This window comes from Nematolebias whitei, chromosome 4 (assembly GCF_014905685.2).
Source record: "Nematolebias whitei isolate Nwh7 chromosome 4, NemWhi1, whole genome shotgun sequence".
Taxonomy (NCBI): domain Eukaryota; kingdom Metazoa; phylum Chordata; class Actinopteri; order Cyprinodontiformes; family Rivulidae; genus Nematolebias; species Nematolebias whitei.
Window position 1 is genome coordinate 33,311,407 of NC_056501.1, and position 16,871 is coordinate 33,328,277.

Here is a 16,871-nt window from a genome sequence, read left to right on the forward strand (position 1 = left end):
TCTATCTATCTATCTATCTATCTATCTATCTATCTATCTATCTATCTGTCCGTCCGTACGTCCGTCCGTCCGTCCGTACGTACGTACGTCCGTCCGTACGTCCGTCCGTCCATACGTCCGTATCTATTTTTTTTTTTAAGTGTTTAAATTCTATGGGTTTCCTATTTGTTATTTACAAGTAAATTTACTAAAAATACTCAAAATAATGAAGTTAATGAGAAAAAAAAAGTATTTTAAATGGTTGAAAAATATATTGTTGTGGGTAATAAAAACAGGAAAAAAAAAAAAGAAAATTGATGTGTGCATAAACTAGTTGCTTTGTTTTCAGTATCCAACTATTACATTCAGAAGCCAGACTGCCCTAATCCTAAATAGGATTTATATTATATATTTACATCTTATTTGTAAATAAAACTGATTTAGGATTATGGCAGTCTGTGTCATTTACACCTGTTGACAGCCACCAGAGCAGCACATCTGAGTAATGTGAGGTACCTCTAAACAAAAGACAGCATGAAGATCGAGGAACCCTCCACACAGATCAGAGACAATGTTGTAGATGAATACATGCCAGGGTTGGGTTATAAAACATATCTAAAACCTTTAACGTACAACAGAGCACTATTAAATCCATTATTAGAAAATGGATGAATGGTCACCCACCAAAACTTACAGACTGAGCAAGAAGAACATTAATCACAGACGCAACGAAGAGGCCAAACATAACCCCCGATGGAGCAGGGCTGTTCTTTTGCAAAGATGAGAGTGTCTATCCATGGGATCACAGAAAAGTTAAATCAGGTCATCTGGAAGGATTCTTCTTATTTGAAACGTTTCGTCTTTCTTCAGCCGTCTGAGGCCTGCCACAAACTCAGTCATATAAATAACACCTTTTCAAAGTGGCTCAAACCAGTCTGCTGTGGACTTCCAGAAACTAGTTTTTCACATGTAAAAGGAGGACCATCAGTCTAACAATCGATCGTTAGTGCCCTGATGGTCGCTAGCTATTCACCAAACCAGCCTGAGGACAACCTGGACAAAGAGGTTCACAAAAGTCCTGCTGTAAACAAATGTAAATAAATCACAAAACACTTGAAGCAGGTCGTCTGGACTGATTGAATATAAGCTACATAAAGGTGGACTTCATAGAAGTGTGGCAGGAAAAAGGCCATGTTTAAAGAAAGTTAAAAAAAAACAGGCAGACGGCCCCTGCAGTGCACAGAAGTGGGCAACAAACTGTATCCCATTAATATGCTTACCAGTGAGAAGATAAAAATTTTATGTAGTGTGTAAAAATTAATATTTGAAAGCACCGTACGGGTATTATGAGTGAATGGAAGAAAAAATATTTAAAGTTCTCTGCAGAACCTGGAAATGTGAAAAGGTGGTACAAAAGGATCAAATGTTTAAAATTCAACTTTTAAACCATTGAGGACACCACGTTTGGTCCAAACCTAAAGCCTCCCATCGTGCTGAGAACGTCACCCCCATAGTAAAGCATGGTGTTAGCAGCATCATGCTGTGGGGATGTTTCTATCAGCATGATGAGAGGGGTTGAGTTTGAACCAAACATGGTTAAGACTGACGAAATTATGGATGGAAACAAAAATCATTATGGCAGAGCGGATGTGGGTGGAGAGGAGTACATTTGCAGGCTGCTTCGTTTACCAAAATGTAATTTTAATAAAAAAATAAAACCAAAACTGTAAATCAGAAATGCACACAAATATCTTATATGCATCTATATCAGCCTGACGAGCATAAAGCTTGTATGATCTTCTTATAATTTGCATAGAAAGGTGAATGAGATTTGACCAACTTTATCAAATATAATGTATCAAAATGACCAGTTTAGTTGTGATTATGCTTAAAAAAGAAATGATTGACAAAGCTTCATAGACCATTTAGACTCATCTCCCCTGGTTTCCACCTGTGTGTTCAGCTTTTCAAATACTGTATTTTCTACCACAGCTCTCTCCACTAAAATACAGAAATGCCGTCATCTGCCTAAGTCCTGTCTTGTAACAGTCTTTTGTCTCCTAATGTGGACGGAGACAAAATGTGCTATCTCTAGTGATCAGAGTAAGGAGGAACTTTGAAAAAGAGCTTCTATTAACTTTGGTTTATTTGACATAATGCAGAATCAACACAAGGTCAACAATGCAATGAAATGCTCAGGGTGAGAATAAACATCTCAACTCGCCAAAAAAAATAAAAATAGATAAATAAATAAAAACAAGAAATGCTAAAGCATGCAACACAAATACAAAACAAGACGCCAAAAGTGAAAGAGTGAAATGTGAAATAAATCTGCAGCAGCATGGTCCTATTAGCAGAGTGGCTCTGTTAGCGTTGTGGTCTCGTTAGCACCGTTAGCAAGTCTTGTTAGTAGCGTGGTCCTGTTAGCATTCCACTTAAGGCTCCCACATTCTCGGGCGTACTTCAGTCCGTGGAGGTCCGTGCGTTCCAGATTAGACTCAACGCGGACACCCTCAAGCCACGTCTGCGCAAAGATCAATTTTTACGACCACGTACTCGGTGTTGCACAATAAACTGCCCGGCGACGGACTGTTTTGTATGAGACACCAATGTATTAAATTCCCCTTCTTCATCCCTGATCTGGTTTAATGGCCTTATCTTTTGTTTATTCCAAGATTTCCTGGTGGGTCAGTCTGATGTGTGGGCTGCAAAGCCAGTGCTCCCTGTTTTATTTTATGTTTTAGAACTTTTTAGTAACAACATATAATCACAGAACACCGCTCTCGCTGCTCCTGTGCTGCCAGCTGCCTCTAACTAGAGCCGCTGGTAGCTCTTTTATTTTATTTTATTTTTTTTTGGGGGGGGGGGGGTTGCGACCTGTCAATCAATCCAGTAGGCATGTCAGAAAATGACCAATCGACAAACTCAGTTTGTCCTGAAGGTAAACGCCCCTTGCCTGCAGAGCTGGCCTGCAGCCCACCAGGGTTTACGCTGGAGTATGAAGTCTGAACCGTCTGTGCAGTGTCCGTGCAGCTCATGGAGTACACAATGTACGGCCAAGTATATGGGAGCCTTTAGATGTGAAAACAGAAAACATGCTAACAGCTTCCTTTTAAAGAAGGTTTATCCTGCACTGAAATACACCAACATCCCAATTATTCCCCATGTTAAAAATATTACTGTACACTTTTTGAAACATCTTCCTTTTGCACAGCTCCATCTTGTTAATAAACTACAATCCTGTGAAATTCAATTACTTGATCTCTTTTGAGTTCAAACAGTGACTCTCATAGAAATCACCCATTGTAGCATGCTATCTTTGTAGGACGAGGTTATAATAGAATGTTGTTGCCCTTTAGCTCTCCGCTCTGTGGTCAGATGCATTTAAATGTCAGCACTGTTTCCTGCCTTTTTTCAAAAATGGGCTCGGAATAGGAGACATGAATGCCAGCCTGGCTCCTATTACCTGTCCGCCTCTGTTTGTGTCTGCGGCCCATTGTTTACGCCAGACTTTTATGGATCGCGTTCAAGTACCGCTGCTGATTTGAGGCATATTTATAGCATTAAAACGCAGTAATTGCCAACTGATGACCCATAATGAGCTTTACAGTAATACTCGTAATTAATGAGCAGCTTGTGATTTACATTTCACAGCTCCCAGTGAGTTACTGGCCATCAGTGTATACATTGTATTTTATTATGTTTTTCGTTTTTCCTAGATGGATTGACAGACTGTGTAGATCCAGACTGCTGTGAGCAGCTGAGCTGTGGCTCTGACCCCCTGTGTCACGGTTCCGCCGACCCACTGGCCCTGCTGCAGCAGAGCCCGCAGCCCCCCACCATGCCGTCTGCATTCACCAGCACACACACACATAGCTTCTACCACCGCATACGCTTTCTACTTGGCAAGGCAGCCACACACAGTCTCCCTGGAGACGTGCCCTTTGATACCAGGTATGCACTTGTTTACTCTTTGTGTGTGTGTGTGTGTGTGTGTGTGTGCAGGTGTGTGTCTGTGCAAGAGAACTCTTTTATGTATTTGTTTTTCTCTGTCTCTGTCCTTGAGCTGTCTTAGCACATTGAAAGGCAAGAATTATAGCATCTGTAACAATAAAAGCAAATGTTCAATCTCCTATTATCTTTTTAATGAACATGTGTCTGCACTTGTGTGTTTGCTTGTGAACGAGGCTTTCATGTGTTCACACGTCTCTGCATACATTTCACTGATCTGTGTTACCCTGGAGACTCAGGCGGCATTGTTCTGTCCCCAAGTATCATTGTCAGAATACAGCTACAAAGTTTTTCTTACATATTAATGCCCATTGTGTCACTCAGTTATACTTGTTGCAAAGGTGCCACTGTGATTTTATTTTTTATTTCTTTGTAGTGCACTCCCGCTGCCATCTAGCAGCAGAAATGCACTTTCATTATGATGACCCAGAAAGAGTTTGGTCAGGAAAGCAAGAGGTGATGCATCTGTGAAAAATAGCAAAGTGCATTTATTCTCCCTTGCTTCTCTTGTAGAATAAATAAATTAATTAATTATACAGCTTTTTTTTTTTTTTTTTCAGAGGATAAATCGATGGCAGCTTTCAGGATGGGAGTAATAAACAGGGCAGTGCAGTCACCCACAGAAACCTCACCATTTTTCATTTAGCCATTTTCTGGAGTAATAGATGTTACCCCACCAGTGGCTGCACACATCTGTGTCTAGTTGTCTTCATTTGACCAGTGAACCAGTTATTCTAGATTAAACTGGAATTTACCCCACAATTTATTTATCCTTGTGAGGTAAAAATCTATTTGAAAAACACATTTTTTGTTGCAAGTGGCGCTGCCTCAGATAAAACAAAGCAGACATTAAAGTTTTGTGTTTATATGACAAGGCGTTGAGAGGTTTTACTGTGGATGAGGTTATATTTATGGTCTGTATCCTGGCAATCTCTAGCAGATATCTCTGCGCTAAAAAGGGAATTGTTCTGAGCAGAATAAATGCAGCAGCTTTTTTTTTTCCCACGCACAAGGTCATTTGGCTGGTGCATGACAATATGCTGCTTTCTTCAAACAATGATTATGTTCTCCGGCATTGTGCATCTGTCATCTGTTTATCTCCATATTTTTTCTTTATCTTTCAACTCCCTGTCTTTGTTTTGACAGTCGGGTGGCTGTGATTCGAGGTAGAGTAGTGCTGCAGGATGGCTCTCCTCTGGTTGGAGTCAACATCACCTTCCCACAGCATCCTGAGTATGGGTACACAATCAGTAGGCAGGATGGAAGGTAAAAACAAAAGAGAAATACACATTTACTGTACACTCACTGACCAATGAAAAGGTAAGCACCCAGAAGGAGTGATTATGCAGACCAGTGATGTAAATGATAGGAAGGGGAAGCAGAAGGCAGATATGGAGTGAGAATGTTATTGGCCATATGCTGGAGCACCACAACTTGGAGTTTATGTTGAGGTTGACCTGTGGCCTTCGGTACCGCTGCAACGGCTCTTTCAGGCTTTGACCAAAATTAAAATAAAACTGCATTTTATTTAAATGATTACCAACAATGAAAATGGCTAGTTTTAGCAGATTTCTTGTCATTTTCAAATATGTGAAGGAAAGTACAAATACAAGGAGTAAAACGTGAACTGCATCATGCATGTAGTTTGTTAGCCACTTTAAGTCGACTTCTTGTCTTTCAGCGTGATCTTTCTCTCAAAACCACCAGAATGGTTTGGAATATCTTTAAGACACGTTGCTGAGAAGAAATATTTGATGACTGGAAGAATAAAACACACAAAAAAATCAAAGTACATAAAAGTTTTTATTTTTCTTTAAAAATATAACTGGATATCCAACAAACTGGTCTAATTTGATACTGTCTAACTTTATGCTTCAGTTTCAGTTCAGTGTTTTAATATTTATAAAATTGTTAAAAAAATATATATATATTCTTTCTTTGCATGAATTTGGTCTTTTCTTTCGTATTAAAATGTAAAACTATCAATATATGTTAACAATAGTTAGACATTTTTTGTTTTATAATATCATCCCCACTGGCTGGGAAAACCATCTCCAACAAACTTGTAGTGGTCCACAGGTCACCAGTTGACAGTTCACAGTTGAAGCAGGTTTTGCAGCTCTGGACGTCATAAATAATAAACAAAGTGGCAAAAATGACTCTTTTTATCACAAAGGTTGCAGATCCCTGCTCTAGATCATAAGGCAGTTAAAATACTTTATTCTATATTACTTGTATCAAGGCCTGAAGGAACGAGGCACTGTTGACACTAGGGCTGAACAATTTTTGAAAGTTTTCCAATTGTAATTTTTTACCTCATTACTTAGATATGCAATTATTTTTTCAATGTCTTCTTCTCATGTATTTTTCAATGAACACGAGCAATAAATCTGTTTCAGTTGCAAAAACTCCACTGTTTTCAGCGCCGCTGCAACTTTGTTTCTGCATTTTGTGTGTAGCTCCGGGATAGCAACTTGTCTAAAATGTGTGCACGAGGGCATTCTGCACCGCTTATCCATTGTGTTTACTAAAGCCGTAAACCCAGGCTCGGTCACTTTATTAACGGGCATCATGTCTTTCACTAGGAACTCCGTTATTGCTCAAGTTATTTCCGTGTGCCGTTTCAAATTATGTTCATACGGAGTAATACCTTCGAACAGTTCGGTCAGTGATCCCTGTCGGCTGCTACTTTGTCTACTATAAGTTGGAGCACTGGTCGTTGGCATTCTAGCTGTGCAACTATCGTAAATGGTTTTGTGTTTTTTTTTAAGTGTTGATAAAGATTTGTGGTGTTACCTCGAGAAGTAGCAACAGCAGCAAGGCAGGTTCTGCACAATACATGTTGTTGCGCAGCGTTTTCTTTTTATAGACAAAATAATTCCAAACAACGGACGTGCTGTCCCTCTTTGGTACCAAACTTTCAGATGTGTCAGCTTCTGTCGAGCCTGACGCCGTTGTGCAACTGGTTGAAACACAGTGTTGACTTCTGCTCCCTGTTCTGCTTTGCTTCCCTCACTCTCAAGTCACGTAACCAGGTCACGTGACCAATCAAATTGCAGCCTTTGCGATTAGAAAGTCTCCTTTTATCATATTGCAATATTATTGCAAATGCAATTAACTGTTCAGCCCTAACTGATACAGGAGCAGCAGTATTGTCATGCTTCTCTCTGTTTGGGTGCTTAACTTTTTTTTTTTTGTCAGTGACTACATTTGCATTAATGGTTTTCTTCTGCTTTTTATGCTTACATTGCTCTCTTTTACTTTTAGCTTTGACTTGGTGACCTTCGGTGCGTTTTCAGTGACCCTCATGTTCCAGCGTCCACCCTTCCTTTCCCAGACACGCACCGTGTGGACGCCAAACAACAACTTCCTGGTTCTGGATCAAGTGACAATGGCCAAAGATGAAGCTCAGCCTTCTAAATGTGACATAAGGAGTGTTTTGAGCCCCTATCCACTGGTTCTGCCTTACCCTCTTCCCAGATACACTGGGTCATGCACAGATAAGGGGCCGGCTGTGCCTGAACTACAGGTACAACTCATTTTTATTGGTTAAAGAACAAAAAGAGACAGATAGACCGTGCAGGCTGTGTGATGATGGTGCTGTGGTAAATTCAGTTTCTCAACATGCCTAATAAGTAAATCAAACAGAAATGAATAATAAAGTTATTGCAATGCATACTAGGGGGAATTTGCATGTCTAAATATATTTTCATATCAGTGCTTTCAGTATTAATCAAGACCTTTCACTCTATATTTCACCTGATTTAGAGGGATGGCTCATCTTCTCCGAAGTCAGTACCACCTTCTAAAAGGACGTGGATTTATGTTTCATGATCAATATTTTAGCATGTTGTGTGCGGCTTCGCTATAAAACAAAACACATGATACAGAACAAAGCAGCCGTGACTCTATTGTATTTAAGGCAGTCAGTAAAAATAACTCCTGGACGTGATTTGTAACAGCTGAGCAACAAACCCGCCTGGTCCCAGAGGATTGTGCAAATTTAGCCGATTTCATATTTGCATCATGCAAATGAAAAAAATGCAAATGTGTGCTACATCAATATACTTCCCCACCACAGAGGCAAATCAGGTGTCTGAAAGTCAACCATAGAGGTCAGACTGTTGACACTAAAGTATAACTCTAAAGTTTTATTTGTATTTGTTTATTACTGAATATACCTAACCTGCTAGATTTACACATGAAATAAACAAATATTTGTGTTTCGATGGACAGTCATTTTGTTAGGAGGAAATGGATTTTTTTGCTTTCTTAGTCATTTCCAGCATGACTTTGTAAGTTTTTCAGATTTCTATCTAACATCAGAGAATCGGATGAGATTTTTACAAAGATCCCATCAATAAACAACACCTGGGGATAAAGAGGCATCCAGAAAAAAAAAAGCAAGATTGAAAGCGAAGCAGTGTGTGTTCCTTTACATTGTACACATGGATTGAATCAAAGGCTCTGGACTGTTTGGAAGTACAAATCTATTTTAGGGGTTTAGTCAACAGAAATATTGCTGGAACTGAAGCAGATTTTTATGCCTTAGTCGTTAAAATGAACATCATTTTTATTCGCCCATATTTTTGTATTTGAATGTAAAAATATACTTTCTATATTTTCATAAAACATAACGTATTTTATAGCCTATCAACACAAGGCTTTGGAGATCTAATTCACTTGATTGGTAAAAAATAAAAGTAAAACACGAGCTATCTTTGCTGCGGTGCAGATCTTCACAGCAGCTTTTTGTCCCCAAAACACGACAGTCATTCTTATTACAGCTGCTCATTGCTACAACTAAACGTCGTGATGGGACACCGTTCTCTTTTATATTAATCTCTTTCTCTGTGGAGCTCAGTTCACATTCAGCTTCCTTTTCATGGCCATATTTCTCTCTTCTCGCTCTCCCCAGGCGATCCAGGAAGAAGTTTCCATCCCAGGAGCTTTTGTGAAGCTGAACTACTTGAGCACCCGTGCTGCAGGCTACTTCTCTTTGCTGCGAATCCTCCTCACTCCTCCTTCCCCGTCGTCCCCCGTTTCCCCCCTGGGTGGCCTGTCCAAGGTGCACGTCCGTGCGTCTGTCCAAGGAAGGTTATACCAGCGGTGGTATCCTGCTGGGCCCGGTCTGGTCCACAAGCTGGTCTGGAACAAGACAGATGTTTACGGCCAGGAGGTGTGGGGACTTACACATGCAACAGGTAGGTGGAATATGAAATATAATGGTAAATAAGTTCTATCTTTACTCAAGAAAAGAAAAATAACAGACGGTGTCTGCTTTAAAATTTACTTAATTTTCCTGTCATTGTGGGCTGAAGGTACACAAATAATATAAAAGATTTAAAAAAAGCTAAACAACCAAAATAGAGTTCAGGAATAGCAAACTGAGGAATATTATGAACCAAATAATTCACTCATTGAGAAAACATTAATAGTGACAAAAATTAAATTGTTTTAATACATTCAAAGTAATAAAAGCTGGTTTATAGTTGCTTCCCATTTTAATGTGATATATATATATATATACGTATATATATATTTTTTTAAATAGCATGTATGGACAGTTTACATGTTTTAATACAACATAAACACGTTAGAGTAGTCCCTCGCTACTTCGCGGTTCGACTTTCACGGACTCGCTCTATCAGTTTTTCAAAGTAAGAGTGGATATGACACACAGTTGGCTGACTGAAGGATGAGCCGCACGATCGGCATAGATTGTTTATTTAAAATGATTTATTTAAAATATTTTAGCACCTGCTGCACCTGTGTGCAGCCCACAACTGCAGGAGAAGCTTTCTCAGCATGTCAGGGTCTCCGCTCTGAAGTGGAGAAGTGGGCGTGGCCAAAAGCGCTGGCAGAGAGCTGAGATCATGACATGCTGTGCTCTTTTAGAGCTTTTAGAGTTTAGAAACATTGTTTAGAATATTTTAAGAGTGTGGGAAGGGTATAAAACACCTATATATACACTACAATAAACTATTATTTACTACTTTTACTGCTATTCCAACTTTGCGGTTTTTCACTTATCACAGGGGGGCGGGGTATGGAAGCCCCCATGATAAATGAGGGACTACTGTATTAAGTTTTATTTTACAAAACCACTGGAAGGTCATTATTTATAAATAAATTACAAATAGATTTTTAATACCTTTTACAAAACTGAATGTTCTGTTGAACTAAAACATTTTTTGTTGGGTAATTGTTCAAATTTGTCAATATACATCAAATCTAAGATACATAACCATTTAATTGTTAATATTAAATAAATCCACAATGTGGTATGATATTTTAGTTGGAAAAAAATGAAGGATTTTTTTGTATTAGAATGAAAGTGCATTAAATTGCTGATTTGCTTGTGTTTATTTTTTATCTCGTAGCATCTGAAAAAAATATTATAGATATACAACAACTAAACACAGAAACAGATAGAAAGATATAATACATATGTTTGGTTTTATTTAAAAATAATGCTATTTATTTTTTGTAATACAATATATTTAATAAACATATTGTATCAGGCTGTGGAACAGTGGTTGGAGCATTGGAGTTTAAGTATCCCTGAACAAGACACTGCACCCCCTCAGATGTGTGTCCCGTTGATGTATGAATGTGGTCTAAAGCTCTGATTAGTCTCTATAGAATGATTTATTCAGATTAGCTATGGAGAGATGAGGGCAGCATAAATGTGTGTGTGTGTGTCTGGGTAAATTAGTGCCCAGATTGTGTTGTAAAGACCTTTGATCAGTCTGGTTGGCTGGAAAAACAATATTTGTAAAGTCAATGTAATATTTAAAGCTAATTCATTTCAACTGGGCAGGTTATATTACTTTTCATTAGTCAGATTTTTCTAACAAATATAAATATTTCATTATAAAAAAGAAAAAATCAAATTAATATATTGTATGACATTAAATATGTGTGTGAGGGGGGTGGTGTCGCAAAGTACTTTTATGGATGTTAGATTTGCATATCAAGAACTTGAGAAATTGCATTTTCTGCAAAAATGCAGCGTGAATGCTTCTAACTTAATAACCTGCTGAAAAACAGCTGAAATTAGCTAAAAATATGCTGAAATGGAAAAACAAGCCAAAGGTACCAGAACGAAGGATAAAGAGCACAAATGTATCTAACTAGGCTGAGAGAAGCAGAAATGAGCACAAAAAGTGTGAATTATTTGTAAAAAGAATTCAGCAGAAATCAGCTGAAATAGGCATAAAACAGCTGAAAAGAAGCTAAAAATAGCAGAAAGAAGCAGAAGGAGCAGAATTGTGCCTAATTAGGCTGAAAAAGCAGAAATTAGCACAAAAATTGGAAATTTTCTGAAAAAGAAATTAGAAATAAACAGCTGAAGAGTAGCTAAAATAGCAGAAATAAGCTAAAATGTATTAGAAGGAAGTGGAGGGAGCTTTTTTTTTTTTTTGCTTAAATGAGTCTGAAAACAGTTGAATTGAGTTACCAAAAAAAATGTGGATTTAGTTGAATACAAAAAATATAATGAAAACAGCTAAATAGTAGCAGAAATAGCAGAAAAAGCTGAAACTAGCAGAAATGAGCACAAAGGAGAAGAAACGAGCAGAAATTAGCAGAAAGAAATTTGAAGAAGCAGAAAAATGTTGAAGTTAGCAGAGTAAAGCAGAGAGGAGCACAAAACAGCTGAATAGTAGCTAAGAAAAGCATAAAGAAGCTTAAATTACCAAAAGCAAGTGGAACAACCACATCTTTGCTGAATTAGAATGAAAAAAAGTAAAAATGTGTGCAAAAAATGTAGAATTAGCTGAAAAAGCTTAAATTAGCATAAAACAGCTAAATACTGTAGTAGCTGAAATAGCAGAAATAGCTGAAACTTGCAGAAAGAAGCTGAAAGAAGCATAGAAAGCTGAAATAATCAGAAAGAAGTACAAAATTGTTGATGTTAGCAGAATAAAGCTTAAAGGAGCACAAAACAGCTGAAATAGCAGCTGAAAGTAGCTGAAGCTACTAAAAAATGTACATAATAGTTTAAGGAAATTGGAAGAATAATAACTATAAACAGGATCACTATAGTGTGAATGCTTGATAAGCATTCACACAATAAGTAATTTAACAAATCTATATTCATATTAAAATTATTTAAACTTAAGTCAATAAAACGTGTGTTGGTTGTTTTTAGTGTAGCGGCAGGGACAGCTTAGCGTAGCTTAGCACTGAGACTTAAAGCAGGAAGAAAAAAGAGTGTCTCTGTCTCAAAGTTTAAAATAAATGACCTTTAGAACTGTTTTCTTTTTTTCTTCTTCACATCTAAGAATACACACAAGTGTTATAGGGGTTTGCTCGTTTTTATTAATTTTTTTTTAATCACACATGTCAACCAGCTGTTGTTCTTCAAGAAATGGTCTCAGCCCCAAATTTACAACTAAACCACAACCTCTCTGTTTCAGCCACAAGCTAAATTGTGTTAAAAAAAAAGGAGGTTTTCCTCTTCTGTATTGTAACTGGAGGGGCCATTTTGCTCCAGTTGCAGATTCAGGACATGCGATGCACACATCACTTGAACGCACCAACACCAAACCTTTGATTAACTGCGAGAGTACACTTTGAGTTCTGTGGTTTGTGTAAAACCCTGATTGGACATCATTGTGGAACTGATTGACCATTCAGTAAGTAATCAACCAGTTGTTGAAGGACAGTTGCACACTTGGCTGATGATTAATAATTAACGCAGTATTTAGTTTGGCTCCTTTATTCTTGGCTTGACAATAGAAGAATTATAAGAATGTAAGAACTGTCCTCTATAATTTTACTATCACAAGCTTCTTTAGGGTGTTTAGTAGATGATGTGATGAGTAAATTGTTCAAAAGAGGGAAGTTTCCAGTTCAGACTGCACCGTGGGTCAACTGTGGCTAAGTAGTTAGAGCAGTCGTCCTCCAATGGGACAGTTGGGGGTTGAATTCCACCAGCAGTCACATGCTGAAGTGTCCCTGGGCAAGACACTGAACTCCTCGTTACCTCCGATGTGTGTCCCATCGGTGTATGACTGTGATAAAGCTCTGATTAGTCTTTGTAGAATGATTTGTTTGATTATATTTGTAGAGATCCAGTAGAGTGCTGTGTGAATGTGTGTGTGGAGGTAAATGAGGACACAGATTGTGTTGTAAAGTGCTTTGAGTATCTTGATTAGATAGGAAGTTGCTATATTTGTACAATCCATTTACCATTTACCTTTTTCCCAGACCTTTAACACAGATGGTACACAAGAGAAGTGCTGTACAGTAGGGAAAGAGAGGGATGGAAAGATGTCAGGCTCCAATTCTCGTTCACTGTGAAACTGGCACTAAAGGTATTATCTGCAGTGGCAGGGTGATTTATAATGTGTTTGGAAACTGGTTATGGGAACAATGGGTGCATAAAACAAAATATAATATGAGCATAGAAAGTTTAAAAGAAAAGAGACACAGTTTTATAGAAATTGCACCAAATGGAAGCTGCACCCTTAATACCATGTCCATCTCTGCTCATTCAAGACACCGAGTTCCTTGGTGAGGCTTTATCCCAACCATGTGAACATGCTCATTTTGAAAGCAAAAATATAATGAGTAAATAATGCAGTTTAAATTAAGAATTGGTTACCAACATTAACTGTCATTTTGATGAACAGTATAAATTATGTTTATGTCAGTGCTGACTTTCCTCAGGTATGTTTGGAGATTCTGTTCTCAAAATTATGCAATACTTTAGAGCTTTCCGTTTCAATGCTGTGAGCTTTGTATTAGCATTTTTTAGCATTGTATTGGTAAAGAACAAAGCAGGTATGTGTAAACGAAGGCGCGTTCAATTTGTTCAGATGTTGAAATTCTTGTTGAGTCCCAAATTGGAAAAACAAAAATCATCTTCAACAGTGATTTTTTAAAGATGGGCTCAGGACCCCTTGATTAATAATTAATGATTAATACATTGTGGGTGTCTTGAGTACATTAACAAAAATCATCTTAAATAAAAAAACAAACACTTTATCAATAACATATTTAGACTTAATTAACTGTTACAAAGAAATAAAAACAGTAGTCATAACTGGGTGAAAACAACGATCTGTTAGAGTTGTTAAAAGGCTTATTTTAAATGTTTGTATGTCAACCAGCAACAGCAGTAGTCAGGGTCGTGAGGGTCGGCAACTTTTCTTTTGTGGGTCAAAAACGAACAACTTTAAGAACATCTGAACTAAAATACCTCAAGTCAGAATGCTGACGGTAAATCCAAGTTACCTGAGTAAATTCAACACGACTGCTCTATTTATAGCTGCTATGAGCTTTATTGTCCTTTTCATCAGCTTTTGTTTTATTAAATTAGCCACAAATATAAAGTTAACGCCTGTTCTGAAAGATGTTACAGTGTTGGAATACATAGAATATAGAAAAAACTCATTATCGGCTTGTATTGCAAATAAATCAATAATTGTGTTCACCAGTGGTGGAGAAAGTACTCAAACACTGTACTTAAGTAAAAGTACAAATAAACGAACAAAAATGTACCCTAGTAAAAATAGAAGTACCACATTAACATTTTTACTTAAGTAAAAGTAAATAAGTACTTGCTTTTAAAATACTTAAAGTATTAAAAGTAAAAGTACTTGCTGAATGTATTACCTAATGCAATGGTCTACATATCTTTAAGTCTGCGTACCATATGTATATTTTCTGTAATACATTAATAGTGTTGAGCCATTTTACTGAACGATGCTGCAGATAATACATGTTTTTATTGTGTTTACTCTGTGACACAGTTCACACTTGGACTTGTGATTCTGTGTCAGAATTTCAGGGATGACCTGCAGAGTTAAATGTCATTAATCAAAATAAGAAAGTGGAATGATTTTACCTTTGAAAGTTTTTATTTAACACAAATCAAAACCAATGTGTCATTTTAACTGCAGTAAACACATTTAAGTAAAAGTTGTCTGCCTGAACAAAAGGAGCATTAGACACAACCAACAAAGGAACAGACTCTGATCAGTTCAACTCCAGTTTGTCATCAACACTAGTTAAAATAATGTCTATTCAACCTTGTAATGGGTCAATATTGAACAATATTTTAACTTCCTGACACCATTTTTAAAACTTGGACCTGAGTGTCGAGACATTTGGAGACATCTCTTGTCTCCTAACATCATGAACTGACACATTTTAATATTGCAGCAAGAATTTCTTGTTCAAGTTCACAAGAAGTTGGTTTTCAAATAATTTTGAGTCCAGTCTGGATCTTTAGGGAGAGAGAATCTGTCCTGTTGTACTGAGCAGTCTTTCAATAAGGACATGGGTGGCGTGTATCTTCTGGATGACTCCTTTGCAGTGGAATACATTTTGGGTGTGTTATTGGTGCTGTGGTTGCACCCAGCTCAGTGACATATATACTAGATTATATGTCATTGGCCCAGCTCTTCTTGAAGGTGGGCCTAACGTTACCTGCCCACTTTGCAGTGATTCAATGGACCAGCTCACCTCTCACCATTGGTTACTTTTAAACTAACGAACAAATCAAAAATCTGCAACATGAATGTAACTTGTAACTCAACACATTATAGAAATATAGTGTAGTAGAAAGTACAGATACTTGATGTAAAATGTAGTGGAGTAAATGTATAAAGTACCCACATTTAACTCTACTTAAGTAAAGTACAGATACAAGAAAAATGTACTTAAGTACAGTAACAAAGTATTTGTACTTAGTTACATCCCACCACTGGTTTTCACCAACCAGCTTTATTTTGTTTACAACTGTGCATAGATTTTTAAAACTTTTTTGTTCTATTTTGTTTAAGTGGAAGTTCATCGTAACAGCACTGTTAAATCTTGTTTCCTGTGTTGTTCAGTGAGAAAACAAGATAGCAAACTTCTTAAATTCATACAACCGAACCGACTCATTACCTCATGATTACAGGTTGCACAATTTACAATCTTTGCAAAATACATTTTTTAAAAGAAGCACAGATTGATGGCGGGGAATATAAAGGTGGGAGAAAAGATCTTAACAGGGTGAACACAACTTCACACAACACCAGTCAGATATTAACTTGATTTCTTCAAAGTGGATTCCATACGTTTTGATTTAAAGGCTCGCCTCTGAATTACAGATTTTATAATTACCTGCAGCGTCCCCTCAGTGTGCACTGAACTCTGCAACAAGGCCTTCTCTTACTCTGCTCCTGTAAAATGGAACACCTTACAGCAAGATCTGAAGCTGTTTGATCTCTGGGGATTTAAACGATAAGTTCAAATGAAAAATGAAAGCAGACATGTTTCTGTTTTTAGTTTTTGTAGTATTTTACCTTGTTTTATATGGCACCTTGATTTGAGTTGTTTTATAACAGTACTTTTTTAAATGTTTGCTTTATTTGCATTCTATTCTTGTTTAATTGTGTTATCTGTGGTTTTGTCTACAACAGGTCTCTCTTGGAACGGAGTCCTTATGACTGAATGAGACTAACGCGTATGAATAAATGTAGAATGAATAATGGAAAACAGTAGTCCCTCGATACTTTGTAGTTCATTTTTCGCAGACTCGCTCTATCGTGGTTTTTCAACATAAGATCGGACATGACACACAAATGGCTGATTGACGGATGAGCCGCATGATCAGCATGAACTTTTTATTTAAAATAAATAATTTAAAATGATTTAGCACCTGCTGCACATTCGTGCAGCCCACACTGCAGGATGCACTTCCTGCTGCACCGTGTCATTTCTCTGCAGCGGAGAAGTGGGTGTGGCCGAGAGCGCTGGCAGGTGGCAGAGAGCAGCCGAGCCAGAGAGCTGAGATCATGACATTCTGTGCTCTTTTAGAGCTTTTAGAGTTTAGAAACATTGTTTAGAATATTGCAAGAAAGTGGGAAGGGTTTAAAATG

The 16,871-nt window shown here is 37.5% G+C and overlaps 1 protein-coding gene across 1 annotated transcript in view; it reads left to right on the forward strand.

The window, feature by feature from the left end:
* The window catches only part of tenm1 (teneurin transmembrane protein 1), a 439,293-nt gene that overhangs the window by 262,523 nt on the left and 159,899 nt on the right, over positions 1-16,871 (forward strand). The window contains exons 15-18 of the mRNA XM_037675401.1: positions 3,699-3,933; positions 5,137-5,256; positions 7,258-7,519; positions 8,909-9,194. Of these exons, the coding sequence (XP_037531329.1) occupies positions 3,699-3,933; positions 5,137-5,256; positions 7,258-7,519; positions 8,909-9,194 (903 nt within the window). The remainder of the gene's footprint in view (positions 1-3,698; positions 3,934-5,136; positions 5,257-7,257; positions 7,520-8,908; positions 9,195-16,871) is intronic.